At 34.9% G+C, this 27,878-nt stretch overlaps 2 protein-coding genes across 2 annotated transcripts in view; both read left to right on the forward strand.

The window, feature by feature from the left end:
• Nucleotides 1-3,751: 3,751 nt before the first annotated feature.
• LOC128637957 (von Willebrand factor-like) lies at nucleotides 3,752-11,772 on the forward strand. The gene is made up of 8 exons (XM_053689844.1): nucleotides 3,752-3,758; nucleotides 3,860-3,925; nucleotides 7,080-7,124; nucleotides 8,560-8,742; nucleotides 8,999-9,181; nucleotides 10,604-10,786; nucleotides 11,043-11,225; nucleotides 11,497-11,772. Exons 2-8 carry the CDS (start codon nucleotides 3,889-3,891, stop codon nucleotides 11,682-11,684), a joined length of 1,002 nt encoding a protein of 333 aa, XP_053545819.1. The 5' UTR covers nucleotides 3,752-3,758; nucleotides 3,860-3,888; the 3' UTR covers nucleotides 11,685-11,772.
• A 12,012-nt stretch (nucleotides 11,773-23,784) lies between these two features.
• Nucleotides 23,785-27,878, forward strand: part of LACTBL1 (lactamase beta like 1) — a 55,188-nt gene continuing 51,094 nt past the window's right edge. The window contains exons 1-2 of the mRNA XM_053690914.1: nucleotides 23,785-23,946; nucleotides 25,717-25,815. Coding sequence (XP_053546889.1) covers nucleotides 23,785-23,946; nucleotides 25,717-25,815 — 261 coding nt within the window. The remainder of the gene's footprint in view (nucleotides 23,947-25,716; nucleotides 25,816-27,878) is intronic.

The raw sequence follows: 27,878 nt of genomic DNA on the forward strand, positions 1-27,878 counted from the left end.
TCCTTGGGAGCTATTCCTTTGTGAGTTCCTGCTGGCGTTAGAGATTAACATCACATAAGGAGACACAGCGGCTAAGACTCTGACGATCACTACAGAGAGAGAGTGTGCCTGAGAGAGCAAGCTGTCTGTATGGTGAGAGCCCATGATCTATTCCCAGTTTCACCTGTATATAGCCTGTTTTAATATCATATACATTTTACCTCCCAGTGGGTATATAGCGCCCTCTTGTGTGTTGATCACACTTTTATTATAGTTTTTTATTTCCATTTTTTTATTAAGAGGTGCAGCTGGTCTTTCACATTGGGGACACACAGTCAGTGTCTTAGGTGATTGACTTATCAGGTTCAGTATTGCACTTTGTATTTGACTCTGCTAGTACACATGCACATTGGGAGGCTCTCCACTCCCGTTACATTATACTGGTTGTTCTAGCGCCCTCTAGTGGCTAAGGTCACATTTGTTTTAGCTTAGTATTAAAGGGATACTGAACCCAAATTTTTTCTTTTGTGATTCAGATAGAGTATGCAGTTTTAAGCAACTTTCTTATTTACTCCTATTATCACATTTTCTTCATTCTCTTGGTATCTTTATTTGAAAAGCAAGAATGTAAGTTTAGATGCCGACCCATTTTTGGTGAACAACCTGGGTTTTTCTTGCTGATTGGTGGATAAATTCACCCACCAATAAACATGTGCTGTCTATGGTCTGAACCAAAAAATAGCTTAAATGTCTTCTTTTTCAAATAAAGATAGCAAAAGAATGAAGAAAAATAGGAGTAAATTAGAAAGTTGCATAAAAATGCATGCTCTATCTGAATCACGAAAGAAAAAAAATTGGGTTCAGTGTCCCTTTAAGGTGAAACACGAACAGACTTTATTGGGACAAACACATAGCTTATATACACAATTGCCATCTGATAAGAGCCTTATCTGATCAATAGTGGACTGCTCCTCCATACAGGCTGGTGCCTCCATAGGGCCATAGGAGTACAGAGATACTCACAATAACTAGGTAGTAGTTTCGGGTTGATCCCGAGGGAGCGGCAGCTGTTCCAGGGTACCAGTCCAAAAAACGTCATGATCCGTGGCTGGGGGCCGGAGCAGCAGCCGGGCAAAGGATACTCAGGACCAGCATGAGGTAGAGAGTTGTCCAAACCCCAGGTTCCCAAGTGAGCTCCCTCTTAGCAATCACCCCAACCCATCAAAGCTAGGACAAGTCCCCAGAAGAACAGAGCTCTGGGGCAAAGGGCTTCTGGAGTTAAATTTCAGCGGGATCTCTAGCGAGCCCAGCCAGCGTGGAGAGTAATTCCATAAGATTCCGGCTGGGCCTTGGCAAGTCCAGAAGGGACCAAGCGGGGTAGCGGTCAGCTCTTTCAGTGCAAAGTCCAATCATTATAACAAATAAAAGGGGAACGGATGGGAAACACATTAATCTAAATAGGAAAGGGAGGTGGCCTTGGCAGCCTGGTATCCGTGACACTAAGTTACAATATGCCAGCTCCCATTGTTTTATAGACGATAAAAGTTTACACTTATTTTGTCAATATTTAAACAACTAATGAAACTTTAAAAAATACATCTAACTGTTATTCTCAGACTAATCTTTGAAAGCATCAATGGGGCCGATTTATTTAAAGTTGGACGGACATTATTTTTTTTATTTTATTTTTAAACTGCACAAAGCAGTTTTTAGGGGTTAAAGTTGGCGGGAGTGGGGTGTTAGAAAAAAAACAGTGCTCAAAAGTACCTTATCATTGCGATCTATGGAAACTGTGTGTTCCCTATAAATATATATGTATATGCTTATATACCTATATATATTTATGCTTTAATATGTGTATAAACAGTACATATATATATATACATATATATTTGTGTTACTATGTGTATATACATATATATTTGTGTTACTATGTGTATATACATATATATTTGTGTTACTATGTGTATATACATATATATTTGTGTTACTATGTGTATATACATATATATTTATGTGTTACTATGTGTATATACATATATATTTATGTGTTATTATGTGTATATACATATATATTTATGCTTTAACATGTGTATATACATATATATTTGTGTTACTATGTGTATATACATATATATTTATGTGTTATTATGTGTATATACATATATATTTATGCTTTAACATGTGTATATACATATATATTTGTGTTACTATGTGTATATACATATATATTTATGTGTTATTATGTGTATATACATATATATTTATGTGTATATACAGATATATTTATGTGTTACTGTGTGTATATACATATATATTTATGTGTTACTGTGTGTATATACATATATATTTATGTGTTAATATGTGTATATACATATATATTTATGCGTTAATATGTGTATATACATATATATTTATGTGTTACTATGTGTATATACATATATATTTATGTGTTACTATGTGTATATACATATATATTTATGTGTTACTATGTGTATATACATATATATTTATGTGTTAGTATGTGTATATACATATATATTTATGTGTTACTGTGTGTATATACATATATATTTATGTGTTACTATGTGTATATACATATATATTTATGTGTTACTATGTGTATATACGTATATATTTATGTGTTACTATGTGTATATACGTATATATTTATGTGTTACTATGTGTATATACGTATATATTTATGTGTTACTATGTGTATATACATATATATTTATGCGTTAATATGTGTATATACATATATATTTATGTGTTACTATGTGTATATACATATATATTTATGTGTTAATATGTGTATATACATATATATTTATGCGTTAATATGTGTATATACATATATTTATGCGTAACTATGTGTATATACGTATATATTTATGTGTTACTATGTGTATATACGTATATATTTATGTGTTAATATGTGTATATACGTATATATTTATGTGTTAATATGTGTATATACGTATATATTTATGTGTTAATATGTGTATATACATATATATTTATGCGTTAATATGTGTTTATACATATATATTTATGCGTTATGTGTTTATACATATATATTTATGCGTTAATATGTGTATATACATATATGTTTATGCGTTAATATGTGTATATACGTATATATTTATGTGTTACTATGTGTATATACATATATATGTATGTGTTATTATGTGTATATACATATATATTTATGCGTTATTATGTGTATATACATATATATTTATGTGTTAGTATGTGTATATACATATATATTTATGCGTTAATATGTGTATATACATATATATTTAACATTTGCTGCCCATCGCTGCATGACTTACCCCCTTTGCTGCACTAGGTTCTCAGCCGTGTCTTACATTGGAGCCTATCAAAGAACACTCTATTGAACGCAAAGCTTCCATGCAAATATGCAATGCGAGCTTGCGTTTGCATTGCGCTGGACTTGGAATGGATCGCTATTTTGCGCTCCACTCATAACCTAGCCCAACATGTTTTACTTCTTTGTAGGTCAAGGGATGACCAATACACCTTCTTTACATACAAGGAAGTTGCAGAAGTTATTAGAGATGAGAACGATTCACCTCTGTTGTGAAATATGGGAGAAAACATAACGTACGTAATATTATAGAGTGACAACTTGCAGAGCTGCATTTCACATGATATGATATTCCTTAATCACACAGAATCACACACCCTATGGAAGTATAAATACTGAGAGAAAAGGCAGATTTATTACTTGCTTACAGAGGGACAGGTAAGAGGTTTGCGTTGCTTTATATATTACTGTCTTTATCATTTTGTAACAGAGGTATTATCTAAGTGTGCAATGTTTTATTGTATTCTTTTGTTTTATTCTCTTCAGTATCTAACAGAAGAAAACACGATATAAGGATGAAGATAAGTGCACTTTTGCTACTCGTGGCTTTAGGTAATTAAATAGCAACATTATATCAATAAATATATTGCAATAAATCACTCCCATGATACCTTGCAGTGAGCTACATGACAGATAATACGAAAAGGAGCAAACATATAAAATGTGTTTCATGTCCCTGTAATTAACTGTATACCATGTACATAATACAATAATGCCTTAATAACTGTCCAATTGGCTAATGTTTTATCCTGACTCACAATGATCATCTCTCCACTGATTCTATCCTCATGCACTAAACACCCCTCCCATATGCTATTGTATACTTACTAATTGTGTATATTTTATGTAGTTCTACTTATTGTATACTTACTAATTGTGTATATTTTATGTAGTTCTACTTATTGTATACTTACTAATTGTGTATATTTTATGTGGTTCTACTTATTGTATACTTACTAATTGTGTATATTTTATGTAGTTCTACTTATTGTATACTTACTAATTGTGTATATTTTATGTGGTTCTACTTATTGTATACTTACTAATTGTGTATATTTTATGTGGTTCTACTTATTGTATACTTACTAATTGTGTATATTTTATGTAGTTCTACTTATTGTATACTTACTAATTGTGTATATTATATGTAGTTCTACTTATTGTATACTTACTAATTGTGTATATTTTATGTAGTTCTACTTATTGTATACTTACTAATTGTGTATATTTTATGTAGTTCTACTTATTGTATACTTACTAATTGTGTATATTTTATGTAGTTCTACTTATTGTATACTTACTAATTGTGTATATTTTATGTAGTTCTACTTATTGTATACTTACTAATTGTGTATATTTTATGTAGTTCTACTTATTGTATACTTACTAATTGTGTATATTTTATGTAGTTCTACTTATTGTATACTTACTAATTGTGTATATTTTATGTGGTTCTACTTATTGTATACTTACTAATTGTGTATATTTTATGTGGTTCTACTTATTGTATACTTACTAATTGTGTATATTTTATGTGGTTCTACTTATTGTATACTTACTAATTGTGTATATTATATGTGGTTCTACTTATTGTATACTTACTAATTGTGTATATTTTATGTGGTTCTACTTATTGTATACTTACTAATTGTGTATATTATATGTGGTTCTACTTATTGTATACTTACTAATTGTGTATATTTTATGTAGTTCTACTTATTGTATACTTACTAATTGTGTATATTTTATGTGGTTCTACTTATTGTATACTTACTAATTGTGTATATTTTATGTAGTTCTACTTATTGTATACTTACTAATTGTGTATATTTTATGTAGTTCTACTTATTGTATACTTACTAATTGTGTATATTTATATGTAGTTCTACTTATTGTATACTTACTAATTGTGTATATTTTATGTAGTTCTACTTATTGTATACTTACTAATTGTGTATATTATATGTAGTTCTACTTATTGTATACTTACTTATTGTGTATATTATATGTAGTTCTACTTATTGTATACTTACTAATTGTGTATATTTTATGTAGTTCTACTTATTGTATACTTACTAATTGTGTATATTTTATGTAGTTCTACTTATTGTATACTTACTAATTGTGTATATTTTATGTAGTTCTACTTATTGTATACTTACTAATTGTGTATATTTTATGTAGTTCTACTTATTGTATACTTACTAATTGTGTATATTTTATGTAGTTCTACTTATTGTATACTTACTAATTGTGTATATTATATGTAGTTCTACTTATTGTATACTTACTAATTGTGTATATTTTATGTAGTTCTACTTATTGTATACTTACTAATTGTGTATATTTTATGTAGTTCTACTTATTGTATACTTACTAATTGTGTATATTTTATGTAGTTCTACTTATTGTATACTTACTAATTGTGTATATTTTATGTAGTTCTACTTATTGTATACTTACTAATTGTGTATATTTTATGTAGTTCTACTTATTGTATACTTACTAATTGTGTATATTTTATGTAGTTCTACTTATTGTATACTTACTAATTGTGTATATTTTATGTAGTTCTACTTATTGTATACCTACTAATTGTGTATATTTTATGTAGTTCTACTTATTGTATACTTACTAATTGTGTATATTTTATGTAGTTCTACTTATTGTATACTTACTAATTGTGTATATTTTATGTAGTTCTACTTATTGTATACTTACTAATTGTGTATATTTTATGTAGTTCTACTTATTGTATACTTACTAATTGTGTATATTTTATGTAGTTCTACTTATTGTATACTTACTAATTGTGTATATTTTATGTAGTTCTACTTATTGTATACTTACTAATTGTGTATATTTTATGTAGTTCTACTTATTGTATACTTACTAATTGTGTATATTTTATGTGGTTCTACTTATTGTATACTTACTAATTGTGTATATTTTATGTGGTTCTACTTATTGTATACTTACTAATTGTGTATATTTTATGTAGTTCTACTTATTGTATACTTACTAATTGTGTATATTTTATGTAGTTCTACTTATTGTATACTTACTAATTGTGTATATTATATGTAGTTCTACTTATTGTATACTTACTAATTGTGTATATTTTATGTAGTTCTACTTATTGTATACTTACTAATTGTGTATATTTTATGTGGTTCTACTTATTGTATACTTACTAATTGTGTATATTTTATGTAGTTCTACTTATTGTATACTTACTAATTGTGTATATTTTATGTAGTTCTACTTATTGTATTCCTACTAATTGTGTATATTTTATGTAGTTCTACTTATTGTATACTTACTAATTGTGTATATTTTATGTAGTTCTACTTATTGTATACTTACTAATTGTGTATATTTTATGTAGTTCTACTTATTGTATACTTACTAATTGTGTATATTTTATGTAGTTCTACTTATTGTATACTTACTAATTGTGTATATTTTATGTAGTTCTACTTATTGTATACTTACTAATTGTGTATATTTTATGTAGTTCTACTTATTGTATACTTACTAATTGTGTATATTTTATGTGGAATTTGTGCAGAAAATATTAATGCTTTGTAAATTAATGCAAACTGTATTACGCTAAAGAAGGTCTAAAAAATGTTTTTCCCCAAAATGATGGTATTTAAAGTGTTTTTCTCTAAATACTAATTAGATTCTTTTTTTTCACTTTTAGCACTATGTGGGACACTGGTGAGAAGTCAGGCTGACAATAAATATGGTGAGAAACTCCATGATATCCAAACCAGTGCATTAAAGGGACATGAAACCCAAAATTTTTCTTTCATGATTTAGAAAGAGTATGCAATTTTAAACAACTTTCTAATTTACTTCTATTATCTAATTTGCTTCATTTCCTTGATATCCTTTGCTGAAAAGCATATCTAGATATGCTCAGTACCTTCTGATTGGTGGCTGCATAAAGATGCCTCTTGTGATTGGCTCACCCATGTGCATTGCTATTTCTTCAACAATGGATATCTAAATAATTAAGCAAATTAGATAATATAAGTAAATTGGAATGTTATTTAAAATTGTATTCTCTACCTGAAACATGAAAGAAAAAAATTGGGTTTAGTGTCCCTTTAAGTAAATGTTATTTATTGGACAGATAGCTCATCGTGCTAATGCACTGTTGCAGGGATCTGTGGCAACTTGAAGGTTGCAGATTCAATCCCGGTAAGGTCCACTCTGCCTTTCATCCTACCGAGGTTGATAAAATGAGTACCGTTGGGTAATAATAACACCTGTTATCAGTGTCGCAAGTCGGTTAAAGGGATAGTATAGTCAAAATTAAACTTTCGTGATTCAGATCGAGCCTACAACTTTCTAATTAATACCTATTATCAATTTTTCTTCGTTCTCTTGGTATCTTTATTTGAATGTAAGCTTAGAAGTCGACCCATTTTTGGTTCAGCACGTGGGTAGCACTTGCAGATTGGTGTCTAAATGTAGCCATCCAATTAGCAAGGATTACGCAGGTTCTGAACCAAAAATCGGCCAGCTCCTAAGCTTACTTTCCAGCTTTTTTAAATAAAAATACCAAGAGAAAGGAGAAAAATTGACAATAGGAGTAAATTAGAAAGTTCCTTAAAATTGCTGCTCTATCTGAATCATGAAAGTTTATTTTTGACTAGACTATCCCTTTAGGTTTGAGGTTGTGCGCTATACGAGTATTTATTACTCTTGTATGTATTACAATGATCTCTGCATGAAAAATAATGTTTGGTAAATTAACTCTGAAATAATGCAAGTTAGATACATTAAGGGATACAGTTTGTTAACCCAATATACAATCTATATACACCCAGCTTTGTATTCTTAATCATATCAATTATGTTACAAGGGGCTACATAGTATCCCCCCTTTTCTATTAGGGTCTTATGGGTGTATTGTTTTATTTTGTGCCATAAAAAAGAGTGTGCTATTTACAGTGTGCTATTTACAGAGTCAGATGACTCCATCATAAGTAATATAATCTCCTCTTGTAAGTAAGTGGTCTCATTGGTGTACGGATTTACTATAACTGAAAAAGGAGATTCTCTGCTTTACAATGTGAGTTCACACAAATATGGTTTATGTAGTAGGTCTATAGATATTTATAGACCAATATATGATAATTTTATCCAACTGAGATTGTTTTGTCTTTTTTCCAGTAGTGTGTGGTGGACCAAACGAGATATATAATAGCTGTGGTAGTTCTTGTGAGAAGACATGTGACAATCGGTTTAACATAGACATGGTATGCACTGCAGAATGTAAACCTGGGTGCTTCTGTACGGAAGGCTACTTAAGGAACAGCGAAGGAATCTGTGTCCCTGAACATGAATGTGGAGCAGGTAATTCTCATAAGCAAATGGTCTCATGAGTTATGGATTTACTATTGGCTCATGCTCCTGTATAATTTTAAATCAGATATAAAAGTTTAGAAAATTTCCTTATTCAGATTTATCACTCAATTGAAACACAAGATTGTCTGGTCACAGCAATCTAACTTTGTGCAGAATATATTTGGCAAAAGTGGCCTCCTGGAAATCTGTGGACCACAATTCATTATTCTAATGTTAAACTGTATTCCTTTTTCATGTTTTCCAGGAAAATGTAATGGTCCAGACGAGGTGTATTTTGAATGTGGTAGTGGTTGTGAAGTGACATGTGCAAACAGGAATAACCCACCCAAGATATGTCCTGCAGTATGTAGAAATTGCTTTTGCAAGTCTGGCTACTTAAGGAACAGCTCAGGCCGCTGTGTCCCCATAAGTCAATGTGAAGGAGAAAGTGAGTGGTCACATGGATTTACTATTGGCTGTGTTACAAGTACAGTTTTATAGCCCTCTTACAAGTATTTGTGCAAAACTGGTGTCTAATAAGTTACAGAATTAACATTTGTACAATGATTAATTTAAAGAGCAGAGCAGAGTATCTGCTTTACAATGATAGGTCATATAGATCTTATTTTATAAAGTATGTTATATGACAAACGTAATCTAATTAATATCTATGGGCCACAATACATGTCTCTCGTCTGACTGAGTGGTTTTCCTCTTTTTTTCCAGGTAAATTGGAATGTTATTTAAAATTGTATTCTCTACCTGAAACATGAAAGAAAAAAATTGGGTTTAGTGTCCCTTTAAGTAAATGTTATTTATTGGACAGATAGCTCATCGTGCTAATGCACTGTTGCAGGGATCTGTGGCAACTTGAAGGTTGCAGATTCAATCCCGGTAAGGTCCACTCTGCCTTTCATCCTACCGAGGTTGGTAAAATGAGTACCGTTGGGTAATAATAACACCTGTTATCAGTGCCGCAAGTCGGTTAAAGGGATAGTATAGTCAAAATTAAACTTTCGTGATTCAGATCGAGCCTACAACTTTCTAATTAATACCTATTATCAATTTTTCTTCGTTCTCTTGGTATCTTTATTTGAATGTAAGCTTAGAAGTCGACCCATTTTTGGTTCAGCACGTGGGTAGCACTTGCTGATTGGTGTCTAAATGTAGCCATCCAATTAGCAAGGATTACGCAGGTTCTGAACCAAAAATCGGCCAGCTCCTAAGCTTACTTTCCAGCTTTTTTAAATAAAAATACCAAGAGAAAGGAGAAAAATTGACAATAGGAGTAAATTAGAAAGTTCCTTAAAATTGCTGCTCTATCTGAATCATGAAAGTTTATTTTTGACTAGACTATCCCTTTAGGTTTGAGGTTGTGCGCTATACGAGTATTTATTACTCTTGTATGTATTACAATGATCTCTGCATGAAAAATAATGTTTGGTAAATTAACTCTGAAATAATGCAAGTTAGATACATTAAGTGATACAGTTTGTTAACCCAATATACAATCTATATACACCCAGCTTTGTATTCTTAATCATATCAATTATGTTACAAGGGGCTACATAGTATCCCCCCTTTTCTATTAGGGTCTTATGGGTGTATTGTTTTATTTTGTGCCATAAAAAAGAGGAGACATCACCAGTGTGCTATTTACAGAGTCAGATGACTCCATCATAAGTAATATAATCTCCTCTTGTAAGTAAGTGGTCTCATTGGTGTACGGATTTACTATAACTGAAAAAGGAGATTCTCTGCTTTACAATGTGAGTTCACACAAATATGGTTTATGTAGTAGGTCTATAGATATTTATAGACCAATATATGATCATTTTATCCAACTGAGATTGTTTTGTCTTTTTTCCAGTAGCGTGTGGTGGACCAAACGAGATATATAATAGCTGTGGTAGTTCTTGTGAGAAGACATGTGACAATCGGTTTAACATAGACATGGTATGCACTGCAGAATGTAAACCTGGGTGCTTCTGTACGGAAGGCTACTTAAGGAACAGCGAAGGAATCTGTGTCCCTGAACATGAATGTGGAACAGGTAATTCTCATAAGCAAATGGTCTCATGGGTTATGGATTTACTATTGGCTCTTGCTCCTGTATAATTTTAAATCTGATATAAAAGTTTAGAAAATTTCCTTATTCAGATTTATCACTCAATTGAAACACAAGATTGTCTGGTCACAGCAATCTAACTTTGTGCAGAATATATTTGGCAAAAGTGGCCTCCTGGATATCTGTGGACCACAATTCATTATTCTAATGTTAAACTGTATTCCTTTTTCATGTTTTCCAGGAAAATGTAATGGTCCAGACGAGGTGTATTTTGAATGTGCTAGTGGTTGTGAAGTGACATGTTCAAACAGGAATAACCCACCCAAGATATGTCCTGCAGTATGTAGAAATTGCTTATGCAAGTCTGGCTACTTAAGGAACAGCTCAGGCCGCTGTGTCCCCATAAGTCAATGTGAAGGAGAAAGTGAGTGGTCACATGGATTTACTATTGGCTGTGTTACAAGTACAGTTTTATAGCCCTCTTACAAGTATTTGTGCAAAACTGGTGTCTAATAAGTTACAGAATTAACATTTGTACAATGATTAATTTAAAGAGCAGAGCAGAGTATCTGCTTTACAATGATAGGTCATATAGATCTTATTTTATAAAGTATGTTATATGACAAACGTCATCTAATTAATATCTATGGGACATGTCTCTCGTCTGACTGAGTGGTTTTCCTCTTCTTTTCCAGGTAAATGCAATGGGGCAAATGAAGTGTTTAAGAGCTGTGGTAGCTATTGCGAGGTGACATGTGCCAATCAGCGTAACCCACCCATATTCTGCAAGAAGGGATGTAAGCGAGGGTGCTTCTGCGCTCCTGGTTACTTTAAGAATCGTGCAGGTATCTGTGTCCCCAGAAATCAGTGTGATAAACAATAACGCTGTGTGCCCAAAGGGAACAATGAGTGACTGCACTTCTTTAAACATAACTGTACTTACTTTTAATAAAATCTCAAATTTATCTGTGGACACTGTTTGTTTTATTATATATATATATGTTACAGTTAAAGGGAGAAATCAGTTAATTCAGCAGATAACATATTAATGGCAACATTAAAGGGATATGATTGCCAAATAAATGATTTCATGATTCAGTCAGAGCATGCAATTTTAAACAAGTTTTAAACAACTTTCTAATTTTAAACAGCCCCCCGTACTGTATATAGTGGTACTTTATAGTGACACTGTTTACCCCCCGCCCCCCATGCTGTAGTAACAAGGTCTGTAATCTGCTGGTTCCACAAACATACACATACATACACACACACACACACACATGCATAAATACACACACAGTCACATACATACATACACACATACACACATACATAAACACTAATGGGTAAAACAAAAACACCAACCTCAGGTTGCTGCAGTAAAAGTAATCACAATATCTGTAATTCCCATTTCATATTATTATTTTCAACATTAATACTATGACTATTTATAGAGTCAATAAATAATTAGTGTGTATGGGGATATGTAAGTTCCAAGGACCTTTTTTCACACCATTTATCAAGGCAGTAATAACTATACAATACAGGGTTCAACACTCTTTTGAGTTGTATGTCTATTTACAATCATAAAGGCCTAGATTTGGAGTTTGGCGGTAGCCGTCAAAACCAGCGTTAGAGGCTCCTAACGCTGGTTTTGGCCGCCCGCTGGTATTTGGAGTCAGTGATTAAAGGGTCTAACGCTCACTTTTCAGCCGCGACTTTTCCATACCGCAGATCCCCCTACGCCATTTGCGTATCCTATCTTTTCAATGGGATCTTTCTAACGCTGGTATTTAGAGTCGTTTCTGAAGTGAGCGTTAGAGCTCTAACGACAAAACTCCAGCCGCCTGAAAATAGCAGGAGTTAAGAGCTTTCTGGCTAACGCCGGTTTATAAAGCTCTTAACTACTGTACCCTAAAGTACACTAACACCCATAAACTACCTATGTACCCCTAAACCGAGCTCCCCCCACATCGCCGCCACTCGATTACAATTTTTAACCCCTAATCTGCCGACCGCCACCTACGTTATACTTATGTACCCCTAATCTGCTGCCCCTAACCCCGCCTACCCCTGTATTACATTTATTAACCCCTAACCTGCCCCCCACAACATCGCCGCCAGCTACTTAAAATAATTAACCCATAATCTTCCGACCGCAAAGCGCCGCCACCTACGTTATCCCTATGTACCCCTAATCTGCTACCCCTAACACCGCCGACCCCTATATTATATTTATTAACCCCTAATCTGCCCCCCTCAACGTCGCCGACACCTGCCTACACTTATTAACCCCTAATCTGCCGAGCGGACCTGAGCGCTACTATAATAAAGTTATTAACCCCTAACCCGCCTCACTAACCCTATATTAAATAGTATTAACCCCCTAATCTGCCCTTCCTAACATCGCCGACACCTAACTTCAATTATTAACCCCTAATCTGACGACCGGAGCTCACCGCTATTCTAATAAATGTATTAACCCCTAAAGCTAAGTCTAACCCTAACACTAACACCCCCCTAAGTTAAATATAATTTACATCTAAAGAAATTAATTAACTCTTATTAAATAAATTATTCCTATTTAAAGCTAAATACTTACCTGTAAAATAAATCCTAATATAGCTACAATATAAATTATAATTATATTATAGCTATTTTAGGATTAATATTTATTTTACAGGCAACTTTGTAATTATTTTAACCAGGTACAATAGCTATTAAATAGTTAAGAACTATTTAATAGTTACCTGGTTAAAATAATTACAAAGTTGCCTGTAAAATAAATCCTAATATAGCTACAATATAAATTATAATTATATTATAGCTATTTTAGGATTAATATTTATTTTACAGGCAACTTTGTAATTATTTTAACCAGGTACAATAGCTATTAAATAGTTAAGAACTATTTAATAGTTACCTAGTTAAAATAATTACAAAGTTACCTGTAAAATAAATCCTAATATAGCTACAATATAAATTATAATTATATTATAGCTATTTTAGGATTAATATTTATTTTACAGGCAACTTTGTAATTATTTTAACCAGGTACAATAGCTATTAAATAGTTAAGAACTATTTAATAGTTACCTAGTTAAAATAATAACAAATTTACCTGTAAAATAAATCCTAATATAGCTACAATATAAATTATAATTATATTATAGCTATTTTAGGATTAATATTTATTTTACAGGCAACTTTGTTATTATTTTAACCAGGTACAATAGCTATTAAATAGTTAAGAACTATTTAATAGTTACCTAGTTAAAATAATAACAAATTTACCTGTAAAATAAATCCTAACCTAAGATATAATTAAACCTAACACTACCCTATCAATAAAATAATTAAATAAACTACCTACAATTACCTACAATTAACCTAACACTACACTATCAATAAATTAATTAAACACAATTGCTACAAATAAATACAATTAAATAAACTAGCTAAAGTACAAAAAATAAAAAAGAACTAAGTTACAAAAAATAAAAAAATATTTACAAACATAAGAAAAATATTACAACAATTTTAAACTAATTACACCTACTCTAAGCACCCTAATAAAATAACAAAGCCCCCCAAAATAAAAAATTCCCTACCCTATTCTAAATTAAAAAAGTTACAAGCTCTTTTACCTTACCAGCCCTGAACATGCCCCAAGAATTTCAGCTCTTTTGCCTGTAAAAAAAAACATACAATACCCCCCCCCCACATTACAACCCACCACCCACATACCCCTAATCTAACCCAAACCCCCCTTAAATAAACCTAACACTAAGCCCCTGAAGATCTTCCTACCTTGTCTTCACCATACCAGGTTCACCGATCCGTCCTGGCTCCAACATCTTCATCCAACCCAAGCGGGGGTTGGCGATCCATCATCCGGTGCTGAAGAGGTCCAGAAGAGGCTCCAAAGTCTTCCTCCTATCCGGCAAGAAGAGGACATCCGGACCGGCAAACATCTTCTCCAAGCGGCATCTTCAATCTTCTTCCATCCGGTGCGGAGCGGGTCCATCTTGAAGCAGGCGACGCGGATCCATCCTCTTCTTCCGTTGTCTCCCGACTAATGACGGTTCCTTTAAGGGACGTCATCCAAGATGGTGTCCCTCGAATTCCGATTGGCTGATAGGATTCTATCAGCCAATCGGAATTAAGGTAGGAATTTTCTGATTGGCTGATGGAATCAGCCAATCAGAATCAAGTTCAATCCGATTGGCTGATCCAATCAGCCAATCAGATTGAGCTCGCATTCTATTGGCTGTTCCGATCAGCCAATAGAATGCGAGCTCAATTTGATTGGCTGATTGGATCAGCCAATCGGATTGAACTTGATTCTGATTGGCTGATTCCATCAGCCAATCAGAATATTCCTACCTTAATTCCGATTGGCTGATAGAATCCTATCAGCCAATCGGAATTCGAGGGACACCATCTTGGATGACGTCCCTTAAAGGAACCGTCATTAGTCGGGAGACAACGGAAGAAGAGGATGGATCCGCGTCGCCTGCTTCAAGATGGACCCGCTCCGCACCGGATGCAAGAAGATCGAAGATGCCGCTTGGATGAAGATGTTTGCCGGTCCGGATGTCCTCTTCTTGCCGGATAGGAGGAAGACTTTGGACCCTCTTCTGGACTTCTTCAGTGGATGTCTAGCCCCCGCTTGGGTTGGATGAAGATGTTGGAGCCAGGACGGATCGGTGAACCTGGTATGGTGAAGACAAGGTAGGAAGATCTTCAGGGGCTTAGTGTTAGGTTTATTTAAGGGGGGGTTGGGTTAGATTAGGGGTATGTGGGTGGTGGGTTGTAATGTTGGGGGGGGGGTATTGTATTTATTCTTTTACAGGCAAAAGAGCTGAAATTCTTGGGGCATGCCCCGCAAAGGGCCCTGTTCAGGGCTGGTAAGGTAAAAGAGCTTGTAACTTTTTTAATTTAGAATAGGGTAGGGAATTTTTTATTTTGGGGGGCTTTGTTATTTTATTAGGGGGCTTAGAGTAGGTGTAATTAGTTTAAAATTGTTGTAATATTTTTCTTATGTTTGTAAATATTTTTTTATTTTTTGTACTTTAGCTAGTTTATTTAATTGTATTTATTTGTAGGAATTGTGTTTAATTAATTTATTGATAGTGTAGTGTTAGGTTAATTGTAGGTAATTGTAGGTAGTTTATTTAATTATTTTATTGATAGGGTAGTGTTAGGTTTAATTATATCTTAGGTTAGGATTTATTTTACAGGTAAATTTGTTATTATTTTAACTAGGTAACTATTAAATAGTTATTAACTATTTAATACCTATTGTACCTGGTTAAAATAATTACAAAGTTGCCTGTAAAATAAATATAAATCCTAAAATAGCTATAATATAATTATAATTTATATTGTAGCTATATTAGGATTTATTTTACAGGTAAGTATTTAGCTTTAAATAGGAATCATTTATTTAATAAGAGTTAATTAATTTCGTTAGATGTAAATTATATTTAAGTTATGGGGGTGTTAGTGTTAGGGTTAGACTTAGCTTTAGGGGTTAATACATTTATTAGAATAGCGGCGAGATTCGGTCGGCAGATTAGGCGTTAATAATTGAAGTTAGGTGTCGGCGATGTTAGGGAGGGCAGATTAGGGGTTAATACTATTTATGATAGGGTTAGTGAGGCGGATTAGGGGTTAATAACTTTATTATAGTAGCGCTCAGGTCCGCTCGGCAGATTAGGGGTTAATAAGTGTAGGCAGGTGTCGGCGACGTTGTGGGAGGCAGATTAGGGGTTAATAAATATAATATAGGGGTCGGCTGTGTTAGGGGCAGCAGATTAGGGGTACATAGGGATAACGTAGGTTGCGGCGGTTTACGGAGCGGCAGATTAGGGGTTAAAAAAAATATGCAGGGGTCAGCGATAGCGGTGGCGGCAGAATAGGGGTTAATAAGTGTAAGGTTAGGGGTGTTTAGACTCGGGGTACATGTTAGAGTGTTAGGTGCAGACGTAGGAAGTGTTTCCCCATAGGAAACAATGGGGCTGCGTTAGGAGCTGAACGCTGCTTTTTTGCAGGTGTTAGGTTTTTTTTCAGCTCAAACAGCCCCATTGTTTCCTATGGGAGAATCGTGCACGAGCACGTTTTTGAGGCCGGCCGCGTCCGTAAGCAACTCTGGTATCGAGAGTTGCATTTGCGGTAAAAATGCTCTACGCTCCTTTTTTGGAGCCTAACGCAGCATTTGTTTAAACTCTCGATACCAGAGTTAAATTTATGGTGCGGCCAGAAAAAAGCCCGCGGAGCGTTAACAGCCCTTTTACCGCCAAACTCCAAATCTAGGCCAAAGTGTTCATAGAGTTTATTACCCTCAATTTGGGATTAAACCCTCTGATGACGCTGCTATAACTATTGCTTGTTATGAGTTTCAGTTATAAGAGGGTGTGGAATTTTTTTTTTTTTTTAATTTTCAAAAGGCTTTATTGAAAGAAACTGAGGTTGCTTTATTGAAAGAAACTGAGGTTTTACAGCAAAGCTTGATTACACATGGTTTGCATCAATATTGTTACAAGATAAAGTCATGCATCAGCTTTTATTAAACAATGCTTATACAGTAGGCTACAACAATGAACCTTAACAACATGAGCATTTCTCACTGAACCTCATTCTGCACCCCTATTAACTAATTGGACCTCTCTTGGGTACCAAGTAAAAGCAGTTTAAAGGTTATATGGGGGGGATGTATAAGTAAATCATAGGAGAAGCATAATAGACTATGCAGGGAAAGGGTTATATAAACCAAGTATTATGAAATATTAAGGTTGAGGACCAACATTGAGCCAACAATTAACATTATACATTTTTTTTTATACATAACACCAACATCACAGGGTGACCTTAAAGATGTGAGAATATGGTATAAACCCATGGGATTAACATAATATCTTCAGTTACGGCGATGGCTAGCTATATGTATCTCCTGGTTTTACCAATTGGCTAGAGCTTTCTAATAAGGCAATATAGTCATCCAGTGGGTATAGAAAAGTTTGAGCACCAGTTTGTTGAAAATATTATATTTCACTGTTAGGAAACTGTGGGTTAACAATTGATTGCATAATCGATGAAGCAAAGATTATCCAATTAAACTATGACATTCTACTATCTTGCTCTTTGTGGCCCTGGCTGCAGGCCATTTAGAGAGGGTTGCAGGTTTGGGATGGTGCAATACATAACTATTGTAGAGTTGATTCTATTGCCGCAAAGAACAATCCCTATCTATAACAATGTTATGGTCAAAGTGGCAAATTTATAACAATAAAGTAGAATTTGAAAACTACAACTTGATAACACTATAACTTTATACAGGTACCACCGACTACACCAGCTACTATTGTTTAAGGATCTGGTGATGCAATTGTGGAGCTTGTTCAGTGTCAATCCCCTATTTCAGCCTGATCATAGAGACCAACTTCTGAGAAAGTCAGCTGTATTTTTAATAAAGGGTTGTTGAGCAAATTCAATTGTGTCCAAAATGTCTTTGTTATTGCAATATGCTGCGGCTCCATATGAAGAGTCTGCCAAGGGCTGTGTAATCTGACCGGGTCTACAGATTTTACTCCATTGTCGCTCTGTTTGCCATTCAGAAAAATGTTGTGTGGCAGGAGACTTGGAAGCTTAGTTTTCTTAGCTGTCAGGGGAACCCCCCCAAGCCCCCCCAAAAGCCTACTCGGCGTCTATTTCTGACCTGTTTGGAAATCCAGAAATATCTTCTGCTCTTTTCCAGTAGTAACATAGCATCAGAGTTGGAATCACTTACATGCAACTGCTTTACGGTGGAGCCGACGTAGTGATGTCTTATTCTTCTAAGCCAGCAATGTTAGGTTTGGACTCTGCAGGCACTTGTTGTGGGTCAGCTGTTTCTGAAATGCGCACAGTTTTCAGAGCGCCATTTTGAGTATCGGGTTTCCCGGTTTTCTCAGTTACTATATTGTTAATTGTGCAGTAGCCGGGCATAGCTTACTCATTAAAAAAATCATATGGGGCTCTTACCAGCATTATGTTCATAAGCCTCTCGTAATTTGCATAATGCGGGTTGGAATAGGCTAATAGATCCGTGACTGCCATGTTCACCAATTTCTTTCAGTGCTGCTTGGCTCCTAACTGCTTAAACTTTCAGTCTTACAAATTATTTGCGTCTTTGTTGGTAGCGAGGCAGGAATAGTGGTGTCGGTGTCTGATGGTTTTAGGCTCAATTTAGGTAGAGTACCTCGGCTAGCCGAGGGGCTGGCGCTGCCTGTTAGCAAGCTACCGCTCCAGGACTCTGACGTCAAATGCAGTGCTCAAACTTCAAAAATACAGCAAAAGTTATGAGCTAGTAAGTTCTTCTGAGCAATATCACAATATTTGTGACAAATGTTGATGAGATGCTGTAGGATGGCTCAGTAAATCGGTGGATTAAAGAGAGATCAGTAGGAGCCCCTGGAAAATGCGATCGCTCTGGATCGCAACTCGGACACGCCCCACCAAGGGTGTTGATTCTATATCCTATGTGGGCTTTTTATGTTAATTGGGCTTTAAATTTAAAATTGCAGACCTCCTGTTCCAGTATCGGTCATGTAATATTTTATTTATAGTATGATAGGTTTTAATTACTCTGAAATGCCCTTTGATGTTGCTTTTTAGGGTACTAGCTCATTTATGATGCAAAAACTAAATCACATTTGAATATTCATATTGTTGGACTCTACATGCTACAACAAACATTAGATTAATAATGCCCCACAGTATAAGGTTATAATCTGTAACAGTTATGAGAATCTGAAGGTGTCCACATGATTCCATCTATCGTTAGTTACTTAAAGGCTCCCATCTCCTATAAGACCAAAGAGAGAAATGTTACTGTAGATACAACTTACAATCATTATTTAAATACAATAGAGATCCAAGAGTAGCCTCTTTTGATCAGGGGAAAATATATCTATAGATAAAAATTGAGATTGCACTCATAAGGGTTTAGAACAGAGGCTGGGAAATCTACCTTGCTTAGACCCTCATTACTCCCAAGGCACAAACCCTTTAGCACATTATGCCTTTCACACAAAAAAACATTTTCTGTAGCCTATCAGTCTGACCCTGCAAAATGACAGTCCAGACCCAAAATACCAGGCAATTATTTTCTGAGCAAGAGAAAACAACAAACTCCAGACGAATGTTTCAGCCTCTATGGGCCTTGTCAGTGTATGCAAATACTCTGAGCTCTCCCTAACAGTAAAGGGGAAACCAGACATGGATTCTTTGCACACATGCCCTAGAGAGATGCAACTGCACCTCACTAATGAGCCCAAAATGAATGTCTTGGGTTTGCCTGATATTTCAGCGCTGGGTTGTCATTTGGAAGGATCAGGCTGATATACTTTTTTTTCTCTGTGAAAGGCAGAGTGTGCTAAAAATTATTCTACCTTGGGAGTAGGGATGGACTAAGCAAGGACAATTATTTCAATTTCTGTTCTGAGCCCAGTTGAGTGCATCTTTCTGTGTTGTATGCAAATACTTTTAGTAAGAGTAAAGGGGGAAACCAGACATAGATTCCTTGCTCACATGCCCTAGATGCAACTACACCTCACTGATGAGGCCCGTAGAGGCCAAAACGTACGTATGGGGTTTGCCTGGTATTTGGGGGCTGGACTGTCATTTAGCAGGATCAGACTAATATGCTACAGGAAATGTTTCCTCTGTGAATGGCTGAGTGTGCTAAAAACAATTGTACCTTGGGAGTAGGGAGGGACAAAGCAAGTAAGTTGGGTTTGGATTTGTAATTTATTGTCAGAACAGACTTGAGAACACATTTAGGGGCTGATTTATGATTAAGTCAATGCTGTTTATAGTCATAGGACCGCTGCTCCTTAACTCGTACACCACCTCTGAGGCGGCAGACAGCAATCATCTGATCGGGATGATTGACACCTCCTGCTAGCGGCCGTGAAAGAAAAATATTGGTTGCTGATAGAAGATGTTAAATGTATCAAATCCACGAATATAGAGGAATCCTCTTTGGACTACAGAATTATACAGCGGTATGATGTACTTTTTGTGCAAAGATCCGAAAAACGTATTAAACTTATTTCCACCAAAAATCAAGAAGAAAAACACAAATGGCCACAGTGGAAGAGACAGAATCTATATAACTATACCTGATGGGAATTAGAAATTTCTTCTAGTATACCAAGATCACCTTGCAAACAGAAAGAGAAGCAGTCTGCAAGAACGAACAGCTCAGTGGTTTGTTCTATGGCCCGGTTACCACCTGGAAGCAGCTTCTTTTTGCCCAATTGTGCATTTCACAGAGGAAAACTTTCCTGTAGTATATCAGTCTGATCCCATCTAGCAAGGTCAATCAAGCCTTGAAATACCAGGCGATCCTCCTCAGAACAAGGGAAACGACAACCCCAGACAATTGTTTGGGGTTGCTGTATTCCTTGTTCAGAGAGGAATTGCCTGGTATTTTGGTGCTGGACTGACCATAATAGGCGGGATCAGACTGATATACTACAGGAAAGTTCTACTCTGTGAAAAGCATTACTGGGCTAAAAACAAGCTGCACCCAGGTGGTAAATCACCATAGAACAGACTAACAATGGTATTGAGCTGGTTGTTTGTTCCTGTAAGTGTGCTTCTCTTTGTGTATTAAATCTCCCTAACGGAAAAAAGGGGAAACCAGCCGTGGACTCCTTGCTCAGTGTGCTTAGTATGCCGTGTATGACAGCATAAGAACGAGGCTCCCATTGGAGCCTATGAAAGTGCGCTCTCGTGAGCACAATGCTTCTGTGCAATGCCAGCATTGGTATTACAAAGTGGAGTGCAAATGTCGCTTTAGCGAAATCTTAAGGGGCAACGCAGTCAAAACATTTTTTTATAATCAATATGAAAGACCAGCAGAGAAATATGGTAAACTATTTTTAGGATGAATAAAGTTTTAAAAATTTAAAGCTGTGTGTATTTAAAGGGAAACGAAACAAATAAAAAAAAATAGATTAGTTGTTTTACTATGCACGATTAAACATTTTATTTTACAATTAAAATGTGTTTAGGGTTACTCTGCTTATTCCAAAAATTTGGGACAAGAACGATGGTGATAAGGTTTGTTTTATTAGATCCTTCAATTACAATTCTGGGGACATAGAAAGGATTCTCAGCAAACACATACAAGGGCTGAACACTGATACTACGTTTGCGAAGATACTTGGAGGTAAATTCTATACCAGTTGGTTCAGAGCACCTACCAATAAAGATAAACTGGTTAGTAGCCACTTATCTCAAACTCAATTTAAACATCAATGCAAAGAAAAAATAACGTATATGTGTGGATCATACTCTTATTGCGTCTATATTCTCAAAGGACAATCAGTTAAAATATTCCCTGAAGGTGTTAAACTGATTAAAGTTTTTTATTTTTTTAAATGTTGATCTAGAAATATCCCCTACTGTTTAATGTCCACAAGAGAAGTAAAAGTCAGGTTGAGTGAACTACTTCATATTAGAAAAATACAGCTGGGCATAAGGGGTGGTGACATTGAGAAGCCACTCTTGTAAGCTGAGAGTAGGTGGATCTTTTGGTTAAATTGTTTATATCCTAAGGGTCTGAATGAGCAGTTTGTATATAGATCTTTTTACAAGGCCCTATAGCCTTCTGACCGTACGTTATAATTTGATCTTTGTGTTTTTAGATTAAATTCTTCACATTGGGATTCAATAGATAGTTTCCCTTTGAATGTGATAGTTTTGATTAGATCTTTATGTGATACGCTATAGTACTTCTTCATGTATAGATTAGACTTTACAAGTGATAAGGATATGAGATTTTAATGTAAGACGATTCAGGACTGACTCGTGTGGGTTAGTTCTAACAAGTGATACACAAATATGAGATTTGAATGAGGGTCTGTAACATATTCTTGATTCTGACACAAATTAGTCTAAATTGTAATGTGCAGTCTGATTGACTAAACGTTATATATTTATTTTTTGTGTGAGTGACTTTATATCATGTAGCTTGACAAAAATTTGATTTGTTATAAGTAGATTGATGGATATGTAAAGATTCATACTAAGCTTGCTTCATATCTGCCTTATAATATGTGGTAAACAAGCTACATCTGATTGTGCGTTTTGTTTTAAATAGGTAAAAAATGTTTTTGGTTGTGATTGAAGTACATGGCACAATGGTGATTCTGTGAAATCGCTGATAACAGCTGTTCATGTTTCATAAGGGGCGTAGTAATTTCCAGTTTGTTATTATTGTAATAATATAGTGTTGCTTTTTTCAACTTTTGCACTGCCCATTGTGGGTATGCCACATGTAGTGGGTGGCGATTGGTGAATTAGGATGTAAATATAAGTATGAGACAGGGCTGATCTGGCCTTTTGATAAAGCTTAGGCGAAATGCGCATCAGGCGCTTTGGATAATTTTGGTTTTCTGCTACATGTAATGGCTTGTATATATCTTTTCAAAACTGGACTTTGCCTTGAACCTTTTTGTACAATAATTGTAGGTGGTCACTCAGTGAGAGTTAACTGATAAGCCCTCTGAATACCCACATTAGTGGAGCTCATGAAAACATAGTCACAATTTGCTAGGGGTCTCAGCTAAAATAGGCTTCTAAGATCCTTTTGGCTCCATTGATTAGGATCATCTTAATATTGAATTTTAGTATGATATATACCCACTGTAATTGTAACAAGACAGTGCATATTGTGTCTTTTTTATTTTGTTTTTAATTTAACGGTGTCTTTAATACCTTTTTAAGTATCTTATTAAAAGATAAGTTTTATGTTTTACCTCACTCATTTGTATCTAAGGTTTATTTGGTTAAAAATGTGTGCCATTAGATGTTTTTTTTTTTTATATTGTTGCTTCATGAGCCAGGTACCATAAATCACATGTCAGATATCATGAGTCAGATGCCATGCATCAGATGTCAGACATCAGGAGCCAGGCTTCACGCATGAGATGTCAGACATCAGGAGCCAGGCTTCACGCATGAGATGTCAGACATTGGGAGCCAGGTGTCATGCTTCACATATCAGCCATGAGAAGTCAGGTGCCATGCATGAGATGGCAAACATCAGGTGCCAGGTTCTCAGATACCTGGAAAAAGACTTCAGTAGTAAGGTATTAGCTTTTCTCATAAATTATATTGTAATATGTGTGTATGTATGTGTGTGCATGTGTGTGTGTTTGTGCGCATGTGTATGTATGTGTGTGTGCATATGTGTGTGCGCATGTGTGTGTATGTGTGTTTGTGCGCATGTGTGCGCATGTGTGTATGTGTGTGCATGTATGTGTATACTTGTGTGGGTGTGTGACAGATATTAAAGAAAAACTCAGCTTGTATCGTTTAAACTTCTGAACAGTGTTTGTTATTTTGACAAAACAACTTACGTCAAGAAAATAAGTTGTTATCCCAAGATAACAAGTCAGAAACAATAAATAAAAGGCATGGCCTCTCTGGGCTTCTGTAGAACAGGGATAGATTATCATATATCAAAAATATAAAAGGATTTCTTTAATATTTCCTGAATTTTGTAATGTTGTCTGATAAATACTGTCTGCCATCTGATGATTTGGGAAGAAGGATAATCTTTTGAAAGATTAAGAAAGGATGTCCTACAATGCACACTGTATCTGTAGGAACATGTTGCTATGCGCTAATACTGCTGTGGGAGTTGATTGGATTAGATAATGAGCTGTGAATACCTAGGTATGCAACATGCATTTCCAACTAGTTTTAATTAACATTTAAACAGCTTAAATTTTTTGTAACCAGCAGTAGGATTTGTCAGTATCAGCTAATGAGCAGTGAAAACCTGGGTATACAACATGAATTTCCAAGTAGTTTTAATTAAAGGGACATGAAACTGCAAAAATATTATTTCATTAATCAGATAGAGCTTTTAAATTTAAACAATTTTCTATTTTACTTCTATTATCATATTTTCTTTGTTCTTGCATATCTTTTGTTGAAAAGCAGAGACGTAAACTCAGGAGTGTGCACGTGTCTGGAGCACTATATGGCAGCAGTTTTGCAAGAATGTTATCCACTTGCTAAAGCACAAGATGGCAGCACTATTACCTGCCATCTAGTACTCCAGACGCCTACCTAGGTATCTCTTCAACAGCAAATAACATAGGAACAAAGCAAATTTGATATTAGACGTAAATTGGAAACTTTTTTTGAATTGTATGCTCTGTCTGAATCACAAAAGACAATTTTTGGGTTTCATATCCCTTTAACATTTAAACAGCTTTGCTGAAGGATTTGTTAGTATCAGCTAATGAACAGTGAATATCTGGGTATGCATCAAGCAACGTACATTTCCAGACAGTCCTAATTCAAATTTATACAAGCTTTAACATATTTATTTTTTCATAAAAAGAATATTTTAAAACTATTTCTCTTTCATATGTATGATAGAATATCTTTGTGTACAGTGTCCCTTTAAATCCTGATGTATTAAACCAGTTTGGGATTAAACTGGAGGGGAGTTTGTATCAGAGAGCAGCTGTCATGCAGCCTGCCAGGGGATTGTTTAACCTCTTGTTTGACAGCACTTAATCTGCAGTAAGCGAACAGAACCTTATACCAGGCGCAGTTGATGATGTATTACTGTTTTATGTTTCCATGTTCTTTAAACTGCATTAAATCTCAGATACTGCCAGGGTCATCATTAACTTTCTTCAAACAATGTTTATTCCAGAAACCATTTGAATATCTGTGCCCTGAGCTCTCTAATTAATATTGATAGGGTGGCCTCAGTCTCTTTGTGAAAGTTCCCTTTAATGTGCCTGAGTAGATTTGTAGAATATACACAGCTCTCTCAGATTATGACCCTCTGCTCCGTCTGTCATGTGTCTAACGCACTCATCTGATGTTACTTACAGTATAAACACCAGGAACAATGTGAAGGGACCAGCAGTAATCTTCAGACCAAGCCTGGATTTACAGCTCTGCACAGGGTCATTCCTGGAGCCTTTGGGAAGGTGAGTTACACAGGGACAGGACTACCTGCTCACAAAGGAACAGTTAGTTAAAAAAATGATTGAAAACAAACAAACAAAATCATAATACAAGCTGTTCATAGCAACCTAAGTGCAAGAGGGCTGCATTGGCTTTAGACCAAATTTGTGGGTCCAACAAGTTGACCACAGAGCTAAATTGCAAAGGTGCAGGGCAGGCTGGTGAGGAACTTTATTTTACTATCCACTTCTTTATTTTGTAAATCTTCTTCTATCTCCTCTAACACTCTCCTTACAAATTCAGGGTAATTAGCACTGTTCAGGTATGGGGGTACCTTAGTAAAAATTGGGGCACATGGCACCCTATTACCATAGATCTGACGATGCCAGCAGAGCTTTGATTTTGGCAAGAGGCGCTCAGATTTATCACCTATGTGTTTTTGTTGTTTTGTTTTTGGCATTAGACAGACCAAATATAGTGTTTCAGCATTAAAGAATATGTTCTTTCTATGTGCTCTGAATTGCAAAGATGAACTAAGAATTAAAATAACACAGAAGTAAAATACCTCTAGTACCGTTATTATCATTTGTTGCTTATTTACTGAAGTGTAAGGTAGCCCTCCAATTGTTAGTGAATCCGTTTCAGAGGATAACATAGGAGGTTTTTTGTGCTACTGAACAAAATTTGGAAATCTTAGTGAATCTATGGAACTGAATCGTTATTTCTCAGTTTAAGTTGTCATTTTCTTATTGGGATATTGGACCTTTGTGCGCTATCATTAATCCTTTGTCTTAGTTATACCAAAAAGGTACAGATCTTTCTGGGGAATAACAAGTGTATAGTATATTAAAGGGACAGTCAAGTAAAAATTAAACTTTCATGATTCAGATAGGGCATGTCATTTTAAATAACTTTCTCATTTACTTTTATAAACAAATTTGCTTTGTTCTCTTGGTATTCTTTGTTGAAAGCTAAACCTAGGTAGGCTCATAAACTGACTTCTAATCCATTAAATGCTGCCTCTTATCTCAGTGTATTTTGACAGTTTTTCACAGCTAGACAGCGCTAGTTCATGTGTGCCATATTAATAATATTGTGCTGACTCACGTGGAGTCAGCACTGATTGGCTAAAATGCAAGTGTATTAAAATAAATAAAATAAGGGGGCAGTCTGCAGAGACTTAGTTACAAGGTAAAAAAAATATTAATATAACTTTGTTGGTTATGCAAAATCTGGGGAATGGGTAATAAAGGGATTATCTATCTTTTTAAACAATAAACATTTTCAAGTAGACTGTCCCTTTAAAGTTAAAATTAAACTTCCATGCTTTAGTTAAAGAAGTTTAAAAAAAAAAACTTTCCAATTTACTTCTATTATAAAATGCCCTTTGTTCTGTAATTATTCTCTGTTTGCCAATAGAAACAATTTTGTTTTCAAATTGCGTGCTCTGTGTGAGTAAAAGTTTGATTTTATGTTTCATGTTCCTTTAAGATCTCACATATAAGAAATACAACTATTTAAACATGTTACATTTTTTAAATGTAAATCTTTAAATTCAAATCTGGTTTAATTTACTTTAAAAATAACTGGATATAAATGCCTATCAGGGATACAATGAGCATTGGCTGATGAGGACAACACCTACGTCTCTATTGGTGAATAGTAGCAACTCCAACAAGTGTCATTTTCTTTCATGTAATTAGCAAGAGTCCATGAGCTAGTGACGTATGGGATATACATTCCTACCAGGAGGGGCAAAGTTTCCCAAACCTCAAAATGCCTATAAATACACCCCTCACCACACCCACAATTCAGTTTTACAAACTTTGCCTCCGATGGAGGTGGTGAAGTAAGTTTGTGCTAGATTCTACGTTGATATGCGCTCCGCAGCAAGTTGGAGCCCAGTTTTCCTCTCAGCGTGCAGTGAATGTCAGAGGGATGTGAGGAGAGTATTGCCTATTTGAATTCAATGATCTCCTTCTACGGGGTCTATTTAATAGGTTCTCTGTTATCGGTCGTAGAGATTCATCTCTTACCTCCCTTTTCAGATCGACGATATACTCTTATAAATATACCATTACCTCTA

This window comes from Bombina bombina, chromosome 8 (assembly GCF_027579735.1).
Source record: "Bombina bombina isolate aBomBom1 chromosome 8, aBomBom1.pri, whole genome shotgun sequence".
In the NCBI taxonomy this organism is placed as follows: domain Eukaryota; kingdom Metazoa; phylum Chordata; class Amphibia; order Anura; family Bombinatoridae; genus Bombina; species Bombina bombina.

Excerpts from the sequence above, each read along its gene's own strand:
- LOC128637957 (XM_053689844.1), top strand. The coding sequence starts at position 3,889 with ATGAAGATAAGTGCACTTTTGCTACTCGTGGCTTTAG. Across the intron at positions 3,926-7,079 it reads TTTGCTACTCGTGGCTTTAG|CACTATGTGGGACACTGGTG; the intron begins GTAATTAAATAG and ends TTTCACTTTTAG. Across the intron at positions 8,743-8,998 it reads TGAACATGAATGTGGAGCAG|GAAAATGTAATGGTCCAGAC; the intron begins GTAATTCTCATA and ends CATGTTTTCCAG.